Raw genomic sequence first — 14,677 nt, forward strand, 5'->3', positions numbered from 1 at the left:
ATTCAACATAGTCATCTAGATTCCGTGAAATGTGCTATAGTTTGTACTCTTTGTGTAAAAAATACAGTTTTCGATGCACCACAAACTGATATACACAAGCTAAAAATCACATATTATGGTCATCTTGCTTCATAATGTAGAGTTTGAATGGGATAAAACGGGTACAAAAGTGATAATATTCCATATAATCTCGAAGATTCCACTAAATTTGATGAGTTGAGGGGGGTGATTGTAATTATCCAAACAAGAGGGGTGTTTTTGTAATTTGGTCATACCTCAGGGGGGTGTTTGTAATTTACCCTAGTATATATATACATAGTAGAAAACGTAGTTAAAGGTCCAAAATGTGTTCACATCCACACACACTCCTTAAATTGAAATCTTGACAGCAATAATAATACTACACGACAAGGACAAGGAATCATGGGTCATCATGAATTCCACCATTACAATCTACACCTCACTAGGACGCTCCAGCCAACCAATCCCCTCTCTCTCTCTCTCTCTCTCTCTTCTCTGTTTGTTGTAGCAAAGAAAAAACAGTAAGTGTGCCCCCCTCCCTGCCTAAAATCTTTAGGCCTCTAATTTTTTAAATGCTTTCTCCAGGTGTCTGATCACCCCTTATTCAATGTTACATTTATTGCTCCATGAATTCGTGAATCAAAGGTGACCTGTCCGCCTGTCCCTTTTCATTTGCACATATAAAGAAATTTAAAAATTCAATCTTTTTTTTTCTTTCTGTGAAAAGTATAGTGGGGGTTTCAGATTTTCTAATTACGAAATGAAAAAAAGATGCAATTTTTATTAGTGGGTCTGTGTTGGAATGTAGGGTAGGTGAATGCATTAAATTCACCACTACTCTTTTTTCTTTGTTTGTGTGTGTGGGTTTGTCCATTCTTAACTGTGGTTAGTGCTGAACAATCCCTTTTTTTTTTGTTGTTGTCTTCAGCAAAGAAGTTGTCTAAAATAGTTTGTAAGAAAGAAAAAGGATGAGTTCTGATGTTGGTGTGGGTGTGGGGGTGAGCCCTGGTAATGTTCCAGTCTACCATGGGAGCAATTTGAAGGTTCTTGACATGAGAGTGAGGCTAGCTGAGTTAATTCTTAGGTGTGTGATTTGTGGGCTAGCCATTCTTTCTGCTGTTCTTATAGGCACCGACACTCAGGTTAGAGAAATCTTCACTATAAGGAAGAAAGCCAAGTTTACAGACATGAAAGCCCTTGTGTAAGAAGATCCTATGATGTTTTTTTAATACAAAATTTGTGTTTCTTGATTATGCTATGCTAAAGTACTAATCTTTGTATTTTTTTATTTTTTTTCTTTGAAATATTTGTAGTTTCTTGGTAATAGCTAATGGGTTAGCAGCTGCATACTCATTGGTCCAGATTTTGAGGTGTGTTCTGAGTATGATTAGAGGAACTGTGTTGTTCAACAAGCCCTTGGCTTGGGTCATTTTCTCCGGCGATCAGGTTTCGATTTTCGCTCGATTTATACACTATTTACCGTTACTGTTGTGTTTGCATCTATGAGATTAGTTACATCTTTTTGTTCCTGAGATAATGTTTTGCAAGTTACTTTCTTTGAATTTATTACTTCAAGACAGCATTTTTTTTTGCTAAATTTTTCGCCATTGTGTAATTTAATTTCGACGTTTCTTGAGTAAATACGAACTGAACAAAAACCCGATAACCGATCCATGAGTTTCCAGCTCGATACATCTAAAAATAGTTTGGAGCTGAAGGCTAGGAGAAATTTAATCAAACCTTTGGCAGGAAAATGAAAGTAAAGAAACCGAAAAGTTAGAAGTTAACCTTCTCCTTTTAACATGTTTGTGTTGGTTCACTTGTTTGCAGTTGATCGCCTACTTGACTCTGGCTGCGGTGGCGGCTGCTGCACAGTCAGCAGTGTTTGCGAAATTAGGTCAAATGGAGCTCCAATGGATGAAGACCTGCGATTTGTACGGCAAATTCTGCAACCAAATCGGAGAGGGTGTTGCAAGTGCGGTAATTGTGTGCCTCTTCACGGTTGTGCTTTCGGCTATTTCTGCTTTCAGTCTGTTTCGTTTGTACGGAGACAATAAAGAAAAGAGCAGCACTGGATGGTAAAAAATACTACAAGTACAACTTATATATATGTGTATGTATGTATATGTATATGATGTACCAGTTCTTGGTTAATTTGTCTCTTTAAAAATGTAATGTTTTTTTGTTGGTCTTATGAAGAAAGGTTGTCTTGTCTGTGTATTGTGAAGCTGCTTCTTCTCTGTGGTCTTGTTTATGTATTAACACTGCTAAATTACTGTCTGATTACTTTTAACATTCTATTCTATGCAACACTCGATATATCTTTGCCATTCATATACACACACACACACCTACATTAGTGTGTGTATCAACGGTAAAAAAACCACTTGGTGCAATTTTGACCGGGTGTAACATAGAAATAAGTTATTTCTATGTTTTGTGTAACATAGAAATAACTAACTCCTACAAATATATAATAAACATACATGGTAGATCTCTACAATGATGTATGGAGTTTTCGAATTCGACCTATATATTTTGATCCCAATATTTTAATTTTGGAACTATATTCACAGTTTCAAGTTCTGAAATTTCCGATTTTCAATTTTTCCGTTCCGTTTGGGAATGGGATTTAAATATATATATTTGATTCTAATTTCCCATCTAATTTAATTTTCAAAAATATTTCCCAAAATTTTGAATTTTTTTTCCCAGCAATTAACTCATAATATTAACTAGTTCTTCACCCGTGCGTTGCACGGATGTCAGTTTTAAAATGAGAAAAATAATAATATGTAAACGACTATCTCTTTATAACAATAGCAATTCAAGTAAACAAAATGGAAGAAAATAAAAAAAAAACCATAAACTTTATCTCTTATTTCAGAATTTTAACATATGAGATTAAATTAAATATTCTAAAGAAGAAAACGTGAAGCGCGCAAACACGATATGAAGATTAAGTGAAATCATTTAAAATATATGGTATAACTCTAGTTCGAGGAATGCAACCTACTACACAATGTTAATATTTTGCAAAATAACTAAATTAACAACAAACATGGTAGGAGAGAAGTAACAAAATAGATATTCAAATAACCTGTAAGTTTATAACTAATGACGTTTAATTAGTGATGCAAATTGCTCAAACAACAATACAACTTATAAATATTGCAAAAGAGATAAGATGTATACGTCCTTATTGATACCAATGCTGATATCAATACCGATACCAGTATGGATACCAATACTGATACCAATATTGATATTAATATTGATACTAATACTTATACTAATTAATATCAATACTAATACTGATACTAATCAATATCGATACACATACTAATACTAATACTAATACTAATAATAATACTAATACCAATACCAATACTGATACCAATACCAATACTAATACTAATACTAATATTAATACTAATACTAATACTAATATTAATCCTAATACTATTGCTATAACACTAATACTAATACTAACACTAATACTAATACTAATACTAATACTAATACTAATACTAATACTAATACTAATACTAATACTAATACTAATACTAATACTAATACTAATACTAATACTAATATTAACACTAATACTAATACTAATACGAATATCAATACTAATGCGAATACTAATACTAATACTAATACTAATATTAATACTGATACTAATATTAATACTAATACTAATATTAATACTAATACTAATACTAATACAAATACTAATACCAATACCAATACCAATACCAATACCAATACTAATACTAATACTAATACTAATACTAATACTAATACTAATACTAATACTAATACTAATACTAATATAGATAGTAATATCGATACTAATACTCATACTAATACAAATATTAATACTAATACTGATACTAATAATAGTTATATTGATACTAATACTAATACTGTTACTAATACTAATACTAATACTAATACTAATACTAATACTAATACTGATACTAATACTAATACTAATACCAATACTAATACTACTACTAATACTAATACTAATATTAATACTAATACTAATACTAATACTGATACTGATACTGATACTCATACTAATACTAATACTGATACTAATACTAATACTGATACTAATACTAATACTAATACTAATACTAATACTAATACTAATATTAATACTAATACTAATACTAATACTAATACTAATACTAATACTAATACTAATACTAATACTAATACTAATACTAATACTTATACTAATACTAATACTAATACTTACTGATATTGATTCAAATACTGATATTGATAGTGATACTGATACTGACATTGATACTGATATTGATACTGATACTGATACTGATGTTGATAGTCATATTGATACTCATAGTAATATTAATATTAATACGAATATTATTACTAATTATGATACTCATACTAATACTGATACTAATATTGTTACTCATACTGATATTGATGCCGATAAAAATAGTAATATTAATACTAATATTATACTAATAATACTGATATTAATACTAATATTGATACTGATACTGATATTGATACTGATACTAAAATTGATACTAATATTGATTCTCATACTGATATTGATACTGAAACTGATATCGATACTGATACATATACTGGTACTGATATTGATACTAATACTGATACGGATACTTATCCTGATATTAATACTAATATTAGTAATAATACTTACTATTACTAATACTAATATAAATGCTAAAACTAATTTTATTGCTAATGATCTAATGCTAATGATACATATACACATATTGATACTGATATCGATACCGATACCGATACCGATACCGATACTGATACAGATACTGATACTGATACTGATACTGATATTGATATTGATACTGATACTGATACCGATACTAATAATAAACTGATACTGGTACTGATAGATATTGTGGTACTGATACTGATACTGATACTTATACTGATACCAATAATAATATTGATACAGATACTTATGTTACTACTAATATTTGTACTAATACTAATACTAATACTAATACTAATACTAATACTAATACTAATACTAATACCAATACTAATACTATTACTAATACTAATATTACAACTAATACTATTATTAATACTATTACTAATACTAATATGTTAATATTGTTAATGTTAATGCTAATAGTAATTTTGATGCTAATGTAATCTAGATATGCTAATATTATGCTAATGCTAATTATGATTGTAATTCTAATATTATCCAAATCCTTATCGTATTCCTAATTCTATTCATAACACTGATCATAGTTCTAATCCTAATCCTAATCATAATCCTATTCCTAACACCAATCATAAGCCTAATAATTTTAATACTAATAATACTAATGTTAATGCTAATGCTAGTGTTAATTCTAATTCTAATCTTAATTATAATTCTAATCCCAAACTTAATGCTAATCATAATCCTAATACTAATACATGTCACTAATTATCGTACTAAGCATAATCATAATCTTAACTATAATTCTAATCCTAATATTATATTAATCATAATTACAATATAATTTGAATCCTATTTCTAGTATTAATACTAATACTAATTCAAAGAATTATAATTATAATTATAATTATAATTATAATTATAATCAAAAATTCTAATTTTGCAACAATTGTTTTTGCAATGATCTATTATTTAGTATAAAAAAAATAATTCTATTCAATCTCGAACATTTATATCAAATTTCTTATGTGTGGTAGTTGAACCATAAAAAAACACATATTAAATATATTAGAAATTAATATTTAATTATATTATCAAATTGACATTAAAATTATATAAAATATTATAAGGGTATAAGCAAACATTAAGACGTAAAAGAACAATAATCATTGTTAATAAGATAAATTATGAAAATCCTCCTGAACTTAGACTAAATTACAGAAAACACCCCCACTTATCGGTGATTACTAAAATTCCCCTTATGTTTGTCTATGTCTTACACAACCCCCTTATGGTGTGATTTTTGTACGGAATCTTTTTTATTCTATATAATATCCCAAAAAATATGGAGTCTACCCTTGCAGACGGGACATTTCTTTTATCATATTTTTTAAACTTAAAAATTACCCTCAGGGGTGGTCATGGTAATAATAAAAAATTGTGAAAGTGTTATTTAAGAAGAATAAATATTTCGAGTAAAGTTCACCTGAGGGTAATTTTTGTATTTAAAAAGTACCATAAAGAAATGTCGTGTGTGCAGGGTATAATAAGCATTATTGGAATATTTCACGTAATAAAAAAATTCCTTCAAAAATCATACCATAAGCGGTTGATGTAAGAGGGAAACAAACATTAGGTAAATTATTAATATAAACTATATACGGCAAGAGCACTTCGAGTGAGATTATTAAATGAGCTATCAAAACATTTAACCACCATTTTTATTCTCCAAAATAGTAATTTTTAATTCCATTAGATTTATGAAATGAGGTATTTTGATATTTCATCTTTCAAATGTAAAAATACATTATGCAATCATGGTGAATAAAATATCAAACATGAGTTATGAATTCAACCACCTCAGTGTCCATTTAGAAAATAACATGTGGCAATTAGATATATTTAATTAACAACGATTTAATACCTATGGTTGGAGCAAATACATTTATATAAATATCAAAATAAAATATTAAATAGCACATAAATATTTGCAAACTCATTTTGATACTTTTGGGTTAGTGTTGATCTAGATATTTCCATAATTATATTTATTAGAGTCATAATGAAATCCTTATTAGTGGAATACAATATATAGTATATACGATCATTATACATTTTAAACAAAACAATTGATATTATTAATGTTAGCCATTAAATAAAAATGAATTTAATACCAAAGATTTAGAATTATTATATTTTGAAATATATAAAATCAATTCATTGTTTTATCAATTGATTAAACATAGCTTAGGTCATTCAATTTATTAGTATAATCATGATAAAATTCGTATTTTAATTAGTATATAATTTAAAAAGTTAAATCAATCGTAAAATTTATTGTCACTGGATTCTTCAGTGAAGAAAAAAATAATTATTTAAATAATAACATGAAATTCATGTAGTATAATTTTCAATATGATAAATAAGTGGGAGTATATTACTCTACACATGGCATAACAAATGGTGTCAATTTTCGCAAGATAGTAAATTCAAACACATATCTATCTTTTTTTATAGATAATATTAATATATAATAGTAAATTAGTAAAAAAAAATACATATTCTCTAGTCATGTTCATGTAAAATGTATAATATCAAATAATTTATTCTACAATATTTGTTTTAATATAAATCCAAGTTTATGAATTAAAATTAAAAAAATTCGTAACACCACCAATCATCCAATTATAATAAGAGAAGATTTTAAATCGAATTTAACTAAATTAAAATTAAATTATTTATAAAATTAAATTCAAAAATAAATTTATTTAGGGTTTTCAAAAAAGTTGATATATTTAGAGCATTTTATATATGGTAGGATATAAATATATTAATAAAATAATTAAACATATTTAACTATCTTTAATTTTGGAAAATGATGACATGTTTTTTGATGATTTATTTCGACCAACCAATTCGCCACTTGGGATGAAATTGAAGACATGTCATCAATTGAAATTGCCAAATGTCAATCAATTAGCTATGCAATTCAACTTTTATATATTATATAGATATTACTACATATTTTATATCATAGGTGACGAGAAAATGAGAATTCTAAATACACGTTGATTTCGATTCGACTATTTATTTATTTTCGGAACAAATTTTTTCATTCCAATTTTAGAAATTCACGTTTCCGAATTTTCCAAAAAATAAAAAAATCAGAACAAAATAGGAATTAATTTTGCACTCCCAAATAAAAAATGGATTTTTTTCAAAAGTACTAATTTCGATCCAGCGGGTCCCAATTCCACCCTAGCCAAAGCTTTTGACCCTCTTTCTGCCAACTCAGACACATCCTATTGGTCCTTGCTGTGCACCCGAGTCACAGGGAATAATAGCCTTCTCCACCGCCTCAGGTTGATTTTTTTATTCCTCTTTTAGTTATCTTAAGCCCTAATTTCGATTGACCACCTCACTATTTCGGTTAAAACAGAAATTCGAGAACGAAGATTGGATATCTGTATCATTCTTTTCATCAATCGCGTATACTCCGAACTCATACCCTAAGAATACGGTGGTGATGTCGGAGAAGTTTTCAGCTACGCTAAGAATTGGCGATTTGAACGATTTCATAGCACCGTCGCAGGGCTGTGTAATTAAAAATGAGGTAACTCGCTGTTTAATTTCGAGTAGAGGTTTCGAATTCGCAATTGTAATTTCACGTATTTCAAGTTTTTTGGGGATTGTTGAGCAGTTTGAGATTCGTATTTGTTTGATTGATATATTCTGTTGACTTTAATTTGACTAATAATTTGTTCAAATTGAGTAATTTGCCTGCTGATTCTCGTTTTGATGGAAATATAAAGTTGGGCATGAAAAATGAAAACCCGCAATCTTCCCGTGAGAATTACATAATATACATAATTTTGTTGAGTGTGTTTTGTTTGTTTCTATGTGTGCTGTTTTGTTTATTATGTTCTTAGTAGTTACGAATTGTCTGCTCGTGTACAGAATGTAGGGAAAGCAAGGATTGCTCCTAAAGTAGATAAAACCGAGCCCGTGAAGATCTCGCTCAAAGACTGCTTAGCGTGCAGGTAAATACTACTTGCCTTTTTTTTTTAATAAAAATTTATGCTGATTGAATGTAATTAGTTGTTGATTGAGAGAGCGAAAGTTGAAGAGAGTGACTTGAGCACTAATGTTTACGATTCTCTTGCAGTGGGTGCATAACATCTGCAGAGACGGTTATGCTCGAGAAGCAGAGTTTAGATGAGTTTCTTTCTAACCTTGACAAAGGAAAAGCTGTAATTGTCTCCCTTTCTCCTCAATCTAGAGCTTCTCTTGCTGTTCATTTTGGCATTTCTCCCCTTCAGGTAATATCTTACACACGGTCACATGCAATTTACCATTATTCACAAAATGTTGGATGGGTGAATTGTTGGTGTTTTAACTTTGTGTGTATGTTCCTTTTCTGACCAGATTCTTGATGATTTTTCAGGTTTTTCAAAAGCTTACAACATTTTTGAAGTCTTTGGGAGTGAAAGCGGTATTTGATACAAGCAGCAGTAGGGATTTGACACTTATAGAGTCTTGTAATGAATTCCTAACACGATATAAACAGAGTAAATCAGCTGATGATGAGAAGTCGAAATCAGCCCTTCCTATGATTTCATCTGCATGTCCAGGTATGCAACATTAATAACAATAAATGGTGTACCTCTGCTAGATGATAGATGATCACTGCTTAGCGCACCCGAAATGTGAAGTGCTTGACCAATTGTAGAATCTTTCTCCGTTTTCTCATATTTTTTATTCCTGGAGGTTTCTTTTTCTCTTTCGTTTTTTTTTGTTTACTTTTTGTTGGGGGGAAGTGGGAGGGATGTGGGGTTGCGTTGTTTGGTTTGAGTGGATGATGATGATGATATAATAGATTTTTGCAAATTGGTGGTTTATGACTTCAAATGTTTCTGTTTAATAACTGACTTGTTAATGATATGCAATGCAGGCTGGATATGCTATGCCGAAAAAACACTTGGATCATATATTCTTCCACATATTTCTTCAGTGAAAAGTCCTCAACAAACAATTGGAGCTGCCATTAAGAACCACCTGTGCGAAAGATTATCTATTAGGTGATTATCATTTGCATGATTGTTGTGGATCAGCTAGTAATCACACTTGTTTTACGATATGATTTCTCATATTGTAGGACTATCGAATAATAAATCATTATTAAATTGCTTACAGCTCTGTTTGTATACAAATTTGAAAGTGGATTTGGTTCTAACTCTCAGGATATATTTTATATCTCGTTAGGCCAGAGGAGGTATATCATGTCACCGTGATGCCTTGTTATGACAAAAAGCTTGAGGCTGCTCGGGATGACTTTATATTCCAGGTGGATTCTGATGGTGAAAGAGTTACGGAGGTTGACTCAGTTTTGACAACTGGAGAGGTTTTAGATCTAATTCAGGTAATCTGTTTTGTGATATCAACCTGAATCTTTAGTTATTCTTACTTCTCATCTTCGTCGCATTCTTTCTAAGAAATTAGTCGATGTTTCAATGTTGCAGTTGAAAGCAGTTGATCTTACAATCTTGGAGGAATCTCCAGTTGATAACCTGTAAGGGCCTTATTGTATAGTTTATATCTTTAACAGGCTATGATGACTCAGATCTGATAAAGCGATTCTCTTCTTCTTCAGATTGTCAAACGTAGATGAGGAAGGTAATCTATATGGTGTCCGTGGAAGCTCTGGAGGATATGCTGACACAATACTACGAAATGCTGCAAAGGTTGTTTTTGGGAAGGAAATTGAAGGTCCTCTTGAGTTTAAGACGATAAGGAATGCAGATTTTCGCGAAGTGACTCTTGAAGTAAGTATGATTCATCCTCCTTAGGCACAGTGTTTGCTGAATTGTGGGCAGTCGTGTCACCTAGATTTGATACTTTATAATAGCTTGCTTCATTGAGCTTTTTTATCTGTTTATCCATCTTGATTATTCAACCACCCTTGGGGAAGACGAACACTTATTTTGAATCTGTAACTGTATTGATTTGCCGACTATTCTGCTCCTAGGTCGCATATTTTTATTGTTTTGTTTTTTCTAAGACAACTTCTGCTTCTTGCGTTGCAGGTAGACGGTAAAATTGTGTTGAGATTTGCACTGTGTTATGGGTTTAGGAACCTCCGGAACATTGTTACAAAAATCAAATCTGGAAAGTGTGAATATCATTTCTTGGAGATTATGGCATGCCCTTCAGGTAATATCTCTTTTCCACTTACAATTAGGTAAGTTTAATTGATATGTGTTGCTCTCAAGATCATTCTTGACTTGTCATATTCAAACCTGTCACAGGATGCCTAAATGGTGGCGGTCAAATCAAACCCAAGCCTGGGCAATCTGCAAAAGATTTGATTCAAGTGTTGGAGACAACATATTCTGAAAATGTAAGTCTGATTAATAGTTGTCCGTAAGAACACGTTCTTGAAATATTTACAATCATATTTGATTTCCTTTGTTTCACCGAACTATTATTTAGGTATTGGTGGCGAATCCTTTCGAAAACCCGGGAGTCAAAAGGTTATATGATGACTGGCTTGGATATCCAGGTTCGGAGAAAGCAAAGAGACATCTTCACACAGAATACCACCCCCTCGTTAAAAGCATTTCCTCTCAGTTGCAGAACTGGTGAGAATTGTTCGATTTTGGCTGATGAGATATTCAGTTGACCTGACCATGTGGTAATAAGGTTCACTAGCATTCGAACCCGTTCTTGTTCTTTTAGCTTTATAGCAATGGTGTTTATACAACCTTTTTTTTTTTGGTAGTCAGATCATGTCCGATAGGAATCCAATTTTGTTAGGATATTTTCTGTATAGGTAATTTGTCAAATGTCATAAATATGTGGTCTATCGATCTTTTTATTTATATTGATGAACGAAACATTGTATAACTTATTATCCGAGCCATCTCCTGTTAAGCGAAGGTTCTTGACTTGTAAAGATACGTTTCTCTAGAATCGGTTTTTAAATACGATGTTGTCCGATATTTATAAATTTCAAAATATTGCTGAAATTTAGTTATTTCTCCAAAAGCTGTCATATTTCTTGGAACCATAACAATAAGTTATCTGTCAAAATATTTGTTATTGTGCATGTATTTGGCAAATTGATGATTACATATGCATATGTATGGAGCTATAGCAAAAAATATATAAATGACTAAAATGCTCTTATAGTTAATTGTTTCGTAGCTATTTTTTTTAATTAATTATTTAAGAGTGATATAATTACAAATTGAGTAAACCCATTCGAAATATGACAAATAATATTGGACGAAGAAAAAAAGCTACAAATATTTTGATACTGATGAAATATATTTCCAACATTTTTAAATGAAATGTATATACACACATATGTACATACCTTTCAAACGTAACCTTCTGTGTCTGAAAACAATGTAGTGTAATGAAAATCATCCTTATTACAAAATATTAATTCTAATGTGGCCCACCCAAATGATTTTTAATAATCACTTGAAAAATAAATTTTAAAACCATTTGTAAAATCTCTGAATAGCAACCATTAATAATTTTTTTTTTAAATAATAGTCCTATTGAAACGGAAAACTGGAAAATTTTTGAGCTATTAAAAGATAAAAAAAGAAGGAAATTGATAAAATAAAAAATAAAAAAAGAAAGAAAGAAAGAAAGAGAGTAAAAAACTATTGAAGGAAATTATAAAATAGGAAAAAGAAGAAAAATAACATATTAAAGTCGATAAAAAATGAAGAGTGGGGACCACTTGCAATAGAATAAAAAAGAGAGAATATCAATAAATTATTATTAGTACAGAGAAAAAAAAGAAAAAAAAAAGGTCCTAGGTTTCTTCTGTCAAACAACAGTCTTAGGACATTCTTGCATATTCTGACAACACCACCCAGCTTTCAACCTTAAGAACAGATCTCCTTCGGACAACCAAAAACATGGTAATTCCCAATTTACCCCCCACCCCTTCTTACAGTGTGTGTGTGTGTGTGTGTGTGTGTGTTTGTGTGTGAGATGAAGTTCAGGTGAACTTTAGTCTCTCTTTTCGTTAATTCCAATGTCTGATTTCTTAATCAGTTTTATGCGGCATTGAATTTGATGTTGCTTTCTCCTAGGTTTTCGGCTAAAGCTGAAAGAATTCTTCATTTGTTTGCAGATGTAAATCAGGGTTTCTTTCATGATTGATGTTTTTTATTATTTAAGAAAACTGTCAACAATTTGTTTTATACATAAAATCATATGTTCTTTCTCTGCGGATTCAGATAATTTTCTCCGCGCAGCCGTTACATTTTTTTTCTTTAGTGTTTTATGTAAGAAATGGTCGACCCAGAGGTAATTGAACTTTACCAAAGAGAGGCTGTTGTTGGCGTTTTTTCTTTCTTACTGGTTTGCTTTCCTTGCTAAATTAGGGTTTGAGTTATTTATTTATTTATTTATTTATTTTTTTATATATTTTGTTTAGTGTGTTCAATTATTCCAATTGATCCAGTGTTCTTTCTGCTGGATCAGCTGTTTGAAGCTTTGAATCTTGATTCTTGATGAACCGGGTTGTTTTAAAAGATGTGTAATTTAGCTTTCGTCATCGACAATTGTTTATTTATTTCGTGCTTCGGAAAACATGGAATTATTGCATAACAAACTCCTGTGTGTGACAAGCACATGGTTTCCATGTATATCATAGTCATTTATGATATGTCCTTTTTCTTTTATATTTAGTTTTTCGATATGATAAGAAGGGTTGATTCGTGCAGACTGTGTCGAAGAGGCTAGCGGAGAAGAAGGTGGCTAAGTTCGAGAAGAACGTGACTAGGAGAGGATTGGGTTCCGCCTCGTCCAAAAAGGGATTTGAACCAGCCCACATTGTTCTCATTCTCTTCGCTGTCTTGGTCGTCGCCTCCTGTAAGCTTCTCTCTCTCTCTCTCTCTCTCTCTCTCTCTCTCTTATAGGAGGATTCTTTTGTTTCTTGTACCGGCATTAGGGTAATAGTTGACCGGTGGAAAGAGATAACGACCATTGAACTTGAACTTGTTTAGGTAATCGGAGGGTAAGAGAGAAAACAGACCTTAGTTGTTTATGTAGTAAGATATAAAAGAAAAGGAAGCAAAAGATACACAACTCTTAACTTTCCAAATATAACTATGCCTTCCGTTTCAACTTTTGTATTTTTTGATATTTCTATCGATATCGGATATAAGAAAAAGGTAGATTCGAAGGTTTTATGACTTTATTCCTTTTTAGTTAACGACTTCCCTATTGCAGATTATGTGGCCTATATTGCAGCGCTACCGACAAATATCGTAACATTAATGTTGTCGTTTTATGCGTGTAACATGTATTAGCCACATCTATATTGCTCAATATACGGCAATTGCTTTAATTTTGCGATTATTTAGTAGCATTATTTTTTATTTTTTTTGTGTCTTTAAATATTTCATCCTCAAACCTACTCATATTTCATGACTTTTCATACATAAATTATTATCAAAAGAAATTATTATTATTTCTTTTTCACTTTTACATTAATATTTTCAAGCTAAAATTAGAAAATACGAAAATGACGGACGTATGTGCAAGTGCAGTTAGCTAACATTTTGTTTCAATGGATTTTGCAGTTATCTTCCAGGTTGTCAGGATGGCGATGAGCGATGGAATTCCCGAAGAAAATGGAATTGATTCGTAAAAATGCAGATTATGTATTGTGTTTAAGGAGTTTAATGTGATCAACTCTACCTAGTTTTCAGAAGCAGTATTTCAATTCCTGTTGAACAAAGTATTGAGGAAATAAAATGGCAGATAATTATTGAAAAAAATAAAATAATTCAACGTTTGTCGTTTATTCTTGCACCATTTGTATTTTTCGTCTCCGTTTTTAGCAGTTCTTAGAGTCGCTTCATCCTCTAGTTGAGGAAGGAGCCTATACTCGGATTCAACAATTCATAATCGCAACAGGAATAAACA

General features: G+C 30.7%; 2 protein-coding genes and 1 long non-coding RNA gene across 6 annotated transcripts; all 3 read left to right on the forward strand.

Moving 5' to 3' along the window:
• Positions 1 to 410: 410 nt before the first annotated feature.
• Positions 411 to 2,331, forward strand: LOC105968693 (CASP-like protein 2B1). 3 transcript variants are annotated; one of them, XM_012993338.2, is made up of 4 exons: positions 411 to 542; positions 950 to 1,222; positions 1,335 to 1,467; positions 1,852 to 2,331. In XM_012993338.2, the coding sequence occupies exons 2-4, from the start codon at positions 990 to 992 to the stop codon at positions 2,101 to 2,103; spliced, it is 618 nt and encodes a 205-aa protein (XP_012848792.2). In that variant the 5' UTR covers positions 411 to 542; positions 950 to 989; the 3' UTR covers positions 2,104 to 2,331. The 3 variants fall into 3 exon arrangements, with proteins under 3 accessions (XP_012848792.2, XP_012848791.2, XP_088668239.1); XM_012993337.2 differs by having other exon boundaries at positions 451 to 666; XM_088812113.1 differs by lacking the exon at positions 411 to 542 and adding an exon at positions 674 to 830.
• A 5,766-nt stretch (positions 2,332 to 8,097) lies between these two features.
• On the forward strand, positions 8,098 to 11,737 carry NAR1 (ferredoxin hydrogenase). Its single transcript, XM_012993867.2, has 11 exons — positions 8,098 to 8,336; positions 8,681 to 8,763; positions 8,889 to 9,042; positions 9,168 to 9,354; positions 9,675 to 9,801; positions 9,986 to 10,142; positions 10,243 to 10,292; positions 10,374 to 10,545; positions 10,807 to 10,933; positions 11,029 to 11,120; positions 11,213 to 11,737. Exons 1-11 carry the CDS (start codon positions 8,250 to 8,252, stop codon positions 11,363 to 11,365), a joined length of 1,389 nt encoding a protein of 462 aa, XP_012849321.2. The 5' UTR covers positions 8,098 to 8,249; the 3' UTR covers positions 11,366 to 11,737.
• A 739-nt stretch (positions 11,738 to 12,476) lies between these two features.
• LOC105968558 (uncharacterized) lies at positions 12,477 to 14,555 on the forward strand. Of its 2 annotated transcripts, none has more exons than XR_001173758.2 (3): positions 12,477 to 12,660; positions 13,471 to 13,618; positions 14,332 to 14,555. It is a non-coding gene; the product is annotated as an uncharacterized LOC105968558 (long non-coding RNA). The 2 variants fall into 2 exon arrangements; XR_016029292.1 differs by lacking the exon at positions 12,477 to 12,660 and adding an exon at positions 12,907 to 13,051.
• Positions 14,556 to 14,677: the final 122 nt, after the last annotated feature.

This window comes from Erythranthe guttata, chromosome 13, assembly GCF_056151865.1.
Source record: "Erythranthe guttata isolate IM_541 chromosome 13, IM_541, whole genome shotgun sequence".
In the NCBI taxonomy this organism is placed as follows: Eukaryota; Viridiplantae; Streptophyta; class Magnoliopsida; order Lamiales; family Phrymaceae; genus Erythranthe; species Erythranthe guttata.